The following is a 12,369-nucleotide window of genomic DNA, read 5'->3' on the forward strand; positions in this document are numbered from 1 at the left end:
CGGTCTAATGAAACCGATTACTTAGACTGCGTTTGGTTGTCCGGATTTCTAAACAGGATAGGACTGGATAGGATATGATAAGAAATCCTGGGATTTCTTCATATCCTATCAACTGTTTGGTGGACTACGAATTTAAAGTCGGATAGGATAATATTTTTTTTTTTTTGCTATTCACGGGTCCGGAGGAGTCGGTGAAGGAAAAAAAGCTGAGAAACTTTTTTGGTGAAAGTGCACAAGGTGTGGGGATGAAGATGACGGCGAGTGAAGCGTAGGGTTTCTGGAAAAATAGACATTAGAAATCCTATTCAGGTCTATCCCACCTCCCTTGAATTTTTTTATCCGGTCTATATCCGACCTTATCCTATCCTGGACCACCACCAAACACAAGATATGATAAAACATATCCTATCTTGGCTTTTATCCAGTCGACCAAACGCAGCCTTAAGGTTTAGTTCACAGTTTAAGAAAATATTCGGGTCTGATTCTGTTCGGCAATCCTTTTGAGATCACGTGATATTCAATGTTTAATGAGTTTTAATATTTGATTGTACTTTTTAAAAATTTTATAATTTAATTGAACTTTCGTGACAAGTCTTAAAAAATTATGTTTAACAAACGTAAAACATGGCTTTCGCATCTCCCCAATCTCGTGGTCGAGATTAATCTGCAACAAACCCTTTCCTCGTCCTTGGGGCTTGAAGTCCGAGGTCAAAAGCCGATCGGGGTCGAGCTGAGAAGTAGGAGAGGAAACGACAGAGGTGAAAGAGGCGAGGCAAAGCGCAGATGATGAACAAACGATGCGGTCAAAACCGAGGAAACATGGAAAACAGAAACGCCGCGCTCTCCGACAAGCATTCAGGACACCATTCTTTTTGTTGGGAAAATTTGTGGATTGGGTGAGAGAGAAGAGGCAATGGCAATGTGCATGGAGAGACGTGTATGTCGTGTTTTTTCCGGGTCAGTTTCATCTTTTCTCGGCCCTGTCTCGAAACCATAACTTCAGCTTCAAGCACAGAAGAGCGAGCACAGGTTTTCTCTCTTGTTCAGTTTCATCCTCTCTCTCTCTCTCTCTCTCTTAAAAAACGATTCTTTGCCCATGCAATTCTCTCTCCTACGCTTCCTCGTCGGCTTGCTTCTTCATCCACAGTCGATGAACTCCATATAAAATAAGATTACTTTATCTTATTCTCCATAGCTTCTCGTTTTTTTGTATATTACCCAACAGCGCTCACCAGATCCCAATCCTCTCTCTTTCCCTCTGTCTCTGTCTCTCTGCCTCTATCGCTCTCGGTAACAGCGACCCAGAAAGGCTTTCCGCAATCTTGGTATGTCTCCGACGCTATGGAGATGGCGGAAGCTCAAAGGGTTGGTGGGTTCGCAATGCTTGAGCCGTCCCTCTTCGCCGCCCTCGTCGCAGCAACACCACCGTTACATGCAGGTCTCCGCCATCTCCACCCACCTGAACTACCTCCACCTCGCCTCCCACCGCCGCCGGGAATCCCTCATCGGCGTCCAGGAGCGCTACAAGTGGGACCACGGCGGCTCCGACGACCTCCGCCACCGCAAGATCCGGGCCGAGGCCAATTGCCCCCGCTGCTCCAAGAGCATGGATCTCCTCTTCTCCAATCGTCACTTCTCGCCCAATCTCGATCAGAATTTCGCCCGGAACAATAGCGGCGACGGCGGCGGGGACGTCGCGAAAGCCGCATCGGGTGGTTATGAGGCCGTCAATTTGTGCCCCAATTGTAAGACTGCTTACTACTTCCACCCGTACCGGATTGCCCCTCTGCAGGGCAGCTTTGTCGAGATTGGGAGGGTGGTGAGCACGAGCAAGACCAATAATGGCGTCGAAAAGAGGAACAAGAATGGCGGTCCTCGGAATTCTAGTAATAGTGCTGGTGCGAGCTGTGATGAGGACAATAGGGGTGGTGGTGGGTACGATGATTTCGTGAATAATAAGCTGCGGTTCTCCTTCTGGGAGACTCTCAGGTCCTACAGTGGGGACCCGCCGGAGAATTGGCCGCCCCCTCCAGGCCCACCTGCCGGGAATGGGTTGGCCGTGCATACTCCGCCGGGGCCACCGTTTGCGCCTGGGGTCAATGTGATCCGGGCTGCTGGCCCTGGTGGAGGTGGCTCTGGTGGTGGCAATGGAGGTGCTGCTGGTGGAAATGGCGGGGAGAAGAACGGATGGGGTGGGGCGAATTTGGGCAAGGATTTGCCCACGCCAAAGGAGATTTGCAAGGGCCTTGACAAGTTTGTTATTGGCCAAGAAAGATCCAAAAAGGTGATATATGTTTTGTTGATGCTGAAGGTCAAGCATTATAATGTTAATGTCTTATTATTCTTACATGTTATCATGATCTCAGTATCTGGTTAATGCCATTCAGGAGTTGCTGGTTGATTTACTTTAGAGTTTAGAGACCTTTGACAATGTATGCAACACTATGTTACATCTTGTTTGATTAGCTCTCCATGATGTGCATTTGGGCGACATTTTAGTTTCAGGCAGATATTTGACGTCTTTGATCCGGTGGGACATCAAATTCCAGTTCTCTTATTTAATTCTCTTCTCTTAAGTGACCCTAGCCACTCGAGGGATAGTTCTTCAAATTGCAAATAGGACTAGGCATCTTGATGACTCTCCCTCCCTCTCGCCAATGCTAAATGGATGTTTGATTGAACTCCTCAGATGGATTCTTCATGTGGAGTACTGATGCAGTATATGTCATTTGCTCCTAGTTCTCCTAAAAAATTAGCAGCTTAATGTGAGTTAGTAATTATTGCTGATGACATTATTATGGTCATGATTGTATTGGTTAAGCTAATCAAAATTAGTCATTGAGCAAACTAAGTCACTGGTTTCGGTCTGTACCAATAGGATGTCTTGTAGAACTTATTTTGCCTTGAGATTTCTGTATGGATGGATTCAAAATGGTTTTCCTCTGTTAGTTAGTCAATAAGCAAATCATCAACTGGAGCACGGAAAAGAGTAATTCAGTTTACATGCATGTTTTTAATGCTTTGTCTATGATATGAAGTGTGATCCGCAGCTGAAAGATATGGTTTAAGGTCTTCTCACTAATAAGACTCTCTGGACTTGTATCGTGAACCTTGTATTCTGTTAGAAGCTAATGCAGATGGTCTGTGCCTATGCTGCAGGTACTCTCTGTGGCTGTTTATAACCACTACAAAAGAATATACCTTGCCTCCCAAAAAGGGTTAGCTATTCTTGGCCCCTGTCCTTCAGACACATTAAGTCCTTTCTAATGCTGATGGCATCTATTTCCTTTGCGCAATTTCATAGCAAAATTTGAATCTCAATTACTTCTGTTAGGCTGGGTTTATGGGTTGGCACATCAATAGCTTTTTAAGAAACGCTGATCCTGCAATACATAACATTTGATTGCTGTGACATCACTATGCATGCCATCTACTAGTTAGTTTGTTGGGAACATGTTTGTTGATACTGGCTTGACCAAATCTACAGACAATAAGCCTATTGAATATCGCATGTCTATACTGTTGAGAGCTGTATTTCTTGCTACAGTTCTGTCATACTACCTTTGTTATAGTGATTTGAAATTGATCTAGTGATTTCATTACTAGGTCAGGAGCAGAGTCAGGAGTTCCAGAGGCATTAGATGATGATGATAACGTGGAGCTAGAGAAAAGCAATGTCCTGTTGATGGGCCCTACAGGCTCGGGTATGATAGCTTCTGTCAAATAATGCGCCTCTGGTCTGGGCATGCGATGAATGCTTGCTCAGTGTCGTTTTATGTTGTTTGTCATTACCTCTTTCACTGTGCGCCTCTGACTTGCGTACTCCTGAATAGGGAAGACATTATTGGCAAAAACACTTGCTCGTTTTGTGAATGTGCCTTTTGTCATTGCTGATGCAACAACTCTCACACAGGTAAAGTTGGGACATTCTTCGTGTAATAATATTAACTACTGAAATTGAGATTGGTCTTGCTTTTCTGCGCTGCTCTCGGTCTAGACTTGACTTTTTTTACTCAGACACAAAATGGGATTACTTTTGCAGGCTGGTTATGTTGGAGAAGATGTGGAGTCAATACTGTATAAGCTGCTCACGGTGAGTTCATGTCTCTATCCCTTCAAGACTAGCAGTTAAGTTGCTGTGGCTTACTGCACTTCATTTCTATCAATACCATCTTCAGTTCTTCCAATCTGGTGGCATCATTGTTTACTGTCTCAGTGTAGGCATAGCTGCTTACTTCATGTGATATCAGTTTTATGTCACGTTTTCTTCTGTCTGTTACAAATAACGAACTTGGACATGACTGGCTCCGATATAATAGCTTGAAATGCTTAAAAGGATCCTGGTCAAGGGATTTGTGTTATTTAGCAGTGGATATTTGCAACAGCGAGTTTCGTTCTATATTTGTTTGGGTAACTGGTAGATGAAGTTGTCATTATCTGATATTGAAGTTGTTGCGAGAGAGTTTCCATAACTAGCAGTTTTTCCTGTTAAATCTGTACTTGCAATGGTCTTGCATCTGTCAGTTTCCTTTAGTTAAATGATGAATGAAGCTGTAAATTATGATGTTTGTAAATTTTCCTCTAGGTAGCGGAATTCAATATACAAGCAGCTCAGCAAGGAATGGTGTACATTGATGAAGTTGACAAGATAACAAAGAGGGTCTCTGAGATATTTCATGACTATTCCATTTAGTTCTACTTTGCAAGCCATCTGTCTTTACTGTGAAGTCTGATTGCAGGCTGAAAGTTTAAATATCAGCAGAGATGTTTCTGGTGAGGGGGTTCAACAGGCTTTGCTTAAGATGCTGGAAGGAACAGTAAGTCACATTATGCTTTCTTGTAGAATAGTAGTGGCTTGTATCCTGTAGTACATGGCCAAGGAACATTCTCTTCCCCTTCATGCTTTCTTGAATCCCATTAAACAAGGCTTGCAAATTGCACGCCCTTTTGAAATAATTGCACATTATCTGTATGGGGGGATATGTGGTGAAAGTAATCTCGATAAAGATTGCTGTAATTGTTGATTTTTCAAATATCCTTTGGGCTTTTGGGTATTAATCCAACTTATTGATTGCCATAAAAAACTTTGTTAAAGCTGGACGCAGAAGTTCTTCCTCTTATCTTCTGGCTGGTGTTTTGGATTTATTGAAGCTTACTTTGGTTTATATTGGCATTATTTTGGGACAAAAGCCAAAAAATTAAAGAATCTCTATGATCATAACCCCCAAATAACAGTAGTAGTTGAAAGAAAAGTGAAAAGCCACAGTTAAATCGAAAAGGTAACTGGCAAAAGCTACATATAACCATCGCGAAGAGGCCCTGTTAAGTATTTGAGTGAGCTAAAAATATCAGCACCAAAGATGTGTTTTTGTTGCAAATGATAAGTGTTAATATGCGTAATTGTTTGCAAAGTAATTAACCTTTCTTGTCTTACTTTTCTTGTGGTCAAGCTTGCACGTAGAGAGGAGAATGTCACTGCCAGAACATCCTATTTGCATTTGAGGAACACAAATAAGAACTCTGACTACCTGGTTAATCGTCTCGGTGGTTGTATATGAGTTCTCAAACCATTAGAATCTTGATAGAAGCTAATGACATTCCTACTCAACTTGATGGAGTGTTACCAAAAAATTTAAACTGTTGAAGGATCTGCATGCCCCCAAAGCCTGAGATTTAGATTTCATCATATTAGACACTTGTGCAAGATACAGAATGCGATTTTTGTGTGCCCAAGCTATTCAAGTTGCTTCAGAGGCAAAAGGGAGTTTGTCCACCTCTTCCTTTTTTTAGCAACTGTTTTTGTTCTCCAGATAGTAAATGTTCCTGAGAAGGGTGCGAGGAAGCATCCCCGAGGTGATAACATACAGGTATTCTGCTGTGAATATGCCCTTCTGTTGTGATCTATTTTTGCTTCATCTCCTGGTTGTGCTTTCAGGCTTTTCATGTCTTGCATTCACCGTATATATCGTATAGGACATTTGTGTATGGCAACTTTTGTGACCCTTGATAAGGTTCACTATTTGTGAAGGTGGCTGTGTTCTCTGTGGTTGATTGGGACTTCATCAGAAATGTCTTCATATCAAGTTTTCTTTAGCAGAATGAACACAATATTATTTCTCTCAAGAGTACAGATTTTAAAAGTAGGCATCATGTGAGAGCCTACTCATTTGCAAATTAACTGAAACACTTGCTTATTTTCTTAGTCTGGTTTCAATAGAATATCATCTCTTTACCTCCCCTATATGTTTAGCCTTATCTCATTTTGTCAGTCATTTTACCTGCTTTGGTCTTCTCTTGATCTTACTGTGCATCAGAGACTTTGGGATTTGAGTGGTTGCATGCTGTATTTATCTCCTCTATTGTCTCTATGCTTGTTTCATTTTGCCAGATTTCACGATTTTTATAAAGAGCAACTCAAATGCAGTCCCTTTACCTGCTTTGGTCCTCTGTTGATCTTATTCTGCATCAGAGAACTCTAGGATTTGAGTGGTTCTATGTTTATATTAAGTTTTTAGTGTTTCCTCTAATTGTTATGAAGAATTATTCCAGATCGACACGAAAGATATCCTTTTCATCTGTGGTGGTGCGTTTGTCGATTTAGAAAAAACCATTTCAGAAAGGTAATAAATTTTGACATCATTCCTTTGGTGAATTAAATCTTTCTCTCCATGTTGTTGGTGGCAGTATTTAACTACATAATGCTTTACCAGGCGGCAAGATTCTTCCATCGGATTTGGAGCACCTGTTCGTGCTAATATGAGAGCTGGTGGAGTAACAAATGCTGCAGTGACATCATCTTTACTTGAATCAGTACGGCAAAGCCTGTTTCGTTTTCTTCTTTGCAGAAGATGGATTGCTGCTCTCCACTCTATCTCTTGAATTAATTTTCATGATCTTCCTAATTCCCCCAATCATAATATTCTCTTGAGATTTTTTCTGTTTTGTTTTCAGGTGGAAAGTGCTGACCTTATTGCATATGGCCTCATCCCAGAGTTTATTGGACGCTTTCCAATTTTAGTCAGTTTGTCAGCTCTGACAGAAGATCAACTTGTTCAGGTAATCTTTTTGATACTTGCGAAATGTGTTTAGCCATTTTCAACTTTCATAATCTGGACCATAATGCTACTTTCTCAATCTGTGGATTTGGTTTGATGTCTTCTTTTGATTATTACTATTTCAAAGTCCTTTGTGCTAACCTTTTCGCTGATTTCAAACGAAATGATTGCCCTCATTGACAATACTTCACAACAAGCTTGAATAATTCGAATGTTAATTCTGTTTGCAAACTTGTAATAGAGTAAAATCTGCCTAGCCAAGCTCTATTGAAGTACGATTCGGTAGAATCTGTATAATGTGATGAAAACCTTGCCATTCCTTAGTTTTAAACGGCATTACCCCATTAGTACGAGATAGATTCAAATGTTTCTGTGAATGAATTGTGGTGTTTGTTTCCATAGTTTTGTGTAACTAGAGCGTCTTTGCCTGGAACGATGCTGGATGAATGATGTATGCAGATGGGAAAATCAGCTTGTAGAAAATTTGTCAAAGCCGTCCCATTTGATCAATGGACCATCAGGTTAAATCAGCTTGTCAATTTCCTTATAAAATTTTTGAAGTTGAAAAGCAGTACTATCGAATAAATAAAGTTGCAATGAATAGATTTTACCATAATAACATCTAAATGATTGGTGACTTTAAACAAGGTTGGAAAATTATGTGATTACAAATTAAGTAATTTTATACTTTTCAATTATCCATATGATTTAATTGAAGATATTCATATACAGACTTCATATACTATTTTCTCTATTGCTTGTTTCATTTCAATTAGTACTGATGTTGGGAGATTGAACTGGCCTCTCTAGGCAAAACTATTCACAGGACTACTTTTTGATGGATCCCATTTGGAGGCTAACCACTTTTTTTTTTTATTTTTTTTATTTCGATCGACTTTAGAGAACCACTTGAGCCGAAAGATTGTGGCACTTTCTGCAGATTTGAGTATTTTTATTGACCATGATTTTGCATCCTAATTGGAGTCTGCACTTTATATGAAGTATTTCAGCGATCTAGTTCAGCTTTAGAAATGTAACAACATAAACTACTGGTCATGTCACCTTACCAAAAAAAAAAAAAAACTACTGGTCATGTTGCTTCATCTTCAAAATGGTTTTGTTTGCAGGTCCTCACAGAACCAAGAAATGCTCTTGGCAAGCAGTACAAGAAATTGTTCAGCATGAATAATGTAAGTCTTCCTCTCATTCATCTTTATATGAACCCCCTTCCCCTCAGCCAAGCACACTGGCATGTGTGCACACAATCCACATTCTTACAAAGCAAAAAAGAAAACTTGGAGATTAATCTAGTAGATATAGCGATACGAGTAATTTCAATGTCATTTGTCCTCTTATATTCTTACCCAATTTCAGGTCAAGCTACATTTTACAGAAAAGGCGCTGAGATTGATTGCTAAGAAAGCAATGGTAAAAAATACTGGCGCCAGAGGTCTAAGGGCCATCCTTGAAAGCATTTTGACAGAAGCAATGTATGAGGTATAACAAAGAGTTATCGTGGTAATCACAGGCACCTGTTCTAGTTACGCTGCTTCTTAGCCATTGGCCTTTCGTATGTTTCAGATTCCAGACATGAAGACAGGAAATGAGAGAGTAGATGCAGTTGTCGTAGATGAAGAATCTGTGGGATCAATTGAAGCCCCAGGATGTGGAGGAAAGATTCTTCGGGGAGACAGTGCATTGGAGCGTTACCTTGCCGAAATAAAATTTGAAAACTCAGCGGTATGATTCTGCAGATTTATGTGGTCCGGGCCTGTAATTTACCTTCGACACTTGATTGAAATTGTCGCTACGTTATTTTCCTTTTGTTGTCTCAGTGAACTGGTGGTTGTGTGCACCTTCACTGCATGCATCTTATACATGATCATGAATGGGAAAAACCCATAGGTGCAATTTTTTTGCTAAATTTTAGCTTAAGAGCATTGTTTTAACTTGAGTGTGCTTGGCAATTCCTCTTTAAGGTGCTTGATTTTATCAAATCCGATTCTTTCGTCCAGTCCACTTTTTACTCGGTTTGTTTCTTGGATACGGCGTTTATGATGTGCCCGAATGGTTTCTAATTCCCGTATGCTTGTTGCAGGCAAATGTGGATGCAGCCGAAGGCGAGATGCAGGATGGCGAGTCGGATGTATCATCAAGGGCCGTGAGCTTGTGAGGTTTTTACTGCAAATAGATAACGTGGCTGAAAAAACGCATTGCTGTTTCGGGAATTAATAATTGGGTGTAATTATACCACTGTAGACAACATATAGCTCAGTTCAATTTCAATAGGAAATAGGAATTTAGTGAAGAAAAGTAAATCTTTGAGCGCCGTTAATTGAGCTGCTCCTTGTATAAAACTTTAATTGCAATTAAAGAGGTTTAACCGATGAAAGAATTTGGGCGTGTTCTTGCTCAAGCATGTATTTATCCTTAATAGTTCCATAAAGATTGTCCTCTGATCTCTTACCAGGTCCCAACATTACATTACTTTGACTTAACACATGTAAAGTTTATTTTTTCCATTTATGGTCAACCTATGCCCAAAATAAATTTGATGCCAGCTGGCCAGGACAGTGTTTAACTATTCACGGACCTTGATGGCTAAATTAGCTTTGGCTTTATGCGGCGGTTAATGTTCGTCGCCAAATTGTCATAGAACCTTGCATACAATCTTCTCTTGAATGCAATAACGAACCTGAGTTTGACAAGATCATCTTTTATGTTGCAAAGCATCATCTAAGCAACCTCATCGAAGAAACAACATAGTTAACAGAAAAGTACAAGATTTTTCTTCCTGTAAGTTCAGGAGGAACCTTGTTTAGAAAGAAGCTAACACTCGCTCAACTTCAATACAAGATGATAATATGAATCTTTGGTAGTCAGTCTCCGACATGTTCATCCTTCAGTTGACAGCAATTGAAATCTAGTGCCTCCTAGTAAGCATATATTAGATTGGCAGATACATGAAGTTACCAACACTGTTCCAAATCCTTAGTTCTTTTCCAAGCTGTAGTGCTTGTTCACAGCTTCGACGACATCCCAAACAAGCTTCATGCCTTTAGGGAATACAACCAGATCCCCGCCTCCGATTTCGAAAGAACCATCATGCCCGTCAATATACACTATGACTTTCCCTTCCAGCAAGTACATTGTCTCCGTGGATTCGAAGGTCCATGGGAACTTACTCGGACCGCATCCCCACCTGGTCATATTACATCATCCTTGTAAGCTACCGATATAATCACGCATCAGTATGTTTAGTGAGAATATTAACTCCTGCTCTTTAATTACTCTTTTTCTTCAGCAGCATGACTTCTTTTATAAGCCGTTGTAACGTACAAAACACAGAAACAAGATTTGATTCACAGTTTTATAACTGCTGACACTTCTTGCATATGTCAAATGACAACAGCACAAGATTTTCACGTCTCGCTAATGTATCGCCCCTCTTATAATCAACCCTGCATCGGCAGATCTTGCACAAGAAAGTATAACCAAATTAACTGGATGAATGCGGCAAGTAGACAGAAATGCAAATTTGGGTCTCGCCGGTTCTCTCAAGGAAGCTTGCTTTGGAAATGTCCGGCTTTGAAAAAAGTTTCCATTGTCACTGAGGTTTAAAACAATTAATTGAAGAACAAGAAAAACAAATTCCAAGGTTCTTTAGTTTTCAAGAACACTATTTTCCTCTTCAAAAAACTCAAAAACAAGGAAAAAATTGAGCTTTCCAGTCACTTCTCTTGCTGGCCAATGTCCCACTCTTCAAATTAGTAGCAGAAGGCCTTGCAATGACTAGATAGGGCAGATCTTGAATTTAGCAATTACAGTGGATTTAGTTCTGCAACTACTCCTAGAACTACAAGTCTGAGAAAAGACAAAGGAAATCTTCCTGGATGTATAAGGAGTCATTATCATGGTCATTAAGATATAATTCCGAACTAATTTAGCTAAAACTTGTAGTCCTTTCATTTTTTATTTACTGAATTTACCAGAGTATAATGTTTGAGTAGAAAGTATTGAGCTAGACTGAGGCTGGCAAAAACGAGGTGTCTTGTTTGGTAGTGCGACTTCATTCATATACTTTATCCACTAGAGCTGAACATTTATGGGGAATAGAAATATATGAAACACAAGCCACAGGCAATAGCCCAATGGTTCTGCATTGAGTAGGGCAAGTTTTCAGTCTGATCGAAAGCCACACAAACTCAGGACTAAGAAAGACGACAAAAGCAAGATGGATAATTCATAATGTTGCTCATGTACATGATGGTTTAACCAAAGATGAGAAAGACAAACTCTGTATTACTCATAATGTTGTGACATGTTCATCCGTAAAAAATGTTTGAAAACCCTAAAATTTAAGTCTTTCATATTTGATGGGCTAAAATTACAGCATGGCATAAATGCTTGTTTCACACAGAGAATGTAGAGTACGATATCTCATGCTTCTGGCTTTTGCCACCATTTTAAATCACAGGATTCCAGCAAGATTCGGGTTGTGGGCAAAATAAAAAAAAGGAGCTTTCTCCATAAAACCATGAGCAAAGGAGACGAAAGAAACAGAGCAAAACTTCAAAGCAGCTTCTTCATCTCAACATCACTACATATTAACTACCGAACTAAATTTCTCCGAAGTGACTCAAAAACCAGAACAAAAATGAAATCAAGAACAAGAAATCTCCACGCAGACACAACATCAGCAGTTGACACCAGAGCTCAACGAAAGTTCAAAAGACAAGAAAAGCTAAAAAAGAAAGCGTACTTGGGCCAGTTGGCGACGCCAAGCTCATCGAGTTTGGACTGAGGAGGATTCTTCTCTATCTTAACACCGTGAACCTCCGTCACCGATCTCGCTTCTCCTTCTGCTGCCGGTTTAGACATGGCCACTTTCTTCGATCTGGGTACTGTGACAACCAAGTAGGAGAGGAGCAGAGCCGACAGAGCAAGCAGGGAAAGAGAGCGGAATTTGGAGGGGAAATAGTTCGACGCCATTAAAGGAAGAGGAGCTCTTATTCCTCGGAGAGAATCACGCGCTTTTGCTTCTTTCTTTGTTGTTTTATTAAGGAAAGGTGGCGACGAGGCAATCGCAAAAGATTTCCTTTTGATTCCCATTACGTTGTACTTTGTTACTGTAACGTTCAGGACACGGTGAACTGATTGGTCCGGTAAGCATCTCTGAGAAAAGCGATTTCATGACAAAATCCAATCTTCTTTTCATTCTAGTGCTCCACTAAAGGGTACAAAAAATGACACCTCGAACGAGCAATTTCAAGATAGTTGCTTGAAATTCGAGGTGGTGCTTACACTTGAATTT

General features: G+C 40.3%; 2 protein-coding genes across 2 annotated transcripts; one reads left to right on the forward strand and one right to left on the reverse strand.

Moving 5' to 3' along the window:
* The first annotated feature begins 788 nt into the window (after positions 1-788).
* Positions 789-9,514, forward strand: LOC115681646 (CLP protease regulatory subunit CLPX3, mitochondrial). The gene is made up of 15 exons (XM_030605643.2): positions 789-2,284; positions 3,160-3,218; positions 3,607-3,704; positions 3,834-3,913; positions 4,043-4,093; positions 4,586-4,660; positions 4,740-4,817; positions 5,811-5,867; positions 6,550-6,620; positions 6,711-6,810; positions 6,952-7,056; positions 8,183-8,245; positions 8,430-8,552; positions 8,637-8,795; positions 9,154-9,514. Exons 1-15 carry the CDS (start codon positions 1,328-1,330, stop codon positions 9,226-9,228), a joined length of 2,151 nt encoding a protein of 716 aa, XP_030461503.1. The 5' UTR covers positions 789-1,327; the 3' UTR covers positions 9,229-9,514.
* A 256-nt stretch (positions 9,515-9,770) lies between these two features.
* LOC115681654 (uncharacterized) lies at positions 9,771-12,145 on the reverse strand. Its single transcript, XM_030605652.2, has 2 exons — positions 11,818-12,145; positions 9,771-10,257 (listed from the first exon to the last, which is right to left on the reverse strand). Exons 1-2 carry the CDS (start codon positions 12,045-12,047, stop codon positions 10,047-10,049), a joined length of 441 nt encoding a protein of 146 aa, XP_030461512.1. The 5' UTR covers positions 12,048-12,145; the 3' UTR covers positions 9,771-10,046.
* Between the last annotated feature and the right edge of the window lie 224 nt (positions 12,146-12,369).

The sequence above is a fragment of the Syzygium oleosum genome, unplaced genomic scaffold, assembly GCF_021117445.2.
Source record: "Syzygium oleosum isolate NSW1041296 unplaced genomic scaffold, Sole_v2.1 Sole_v2.05, whole genome shotgun sequence".
Lineage (NCBI taxonomy): Eukaryota > Viridiplantae > Streptophyta > Magnoliopsida > Myrtales > Myrtaceae > Syzygium > Syzygium oleosum.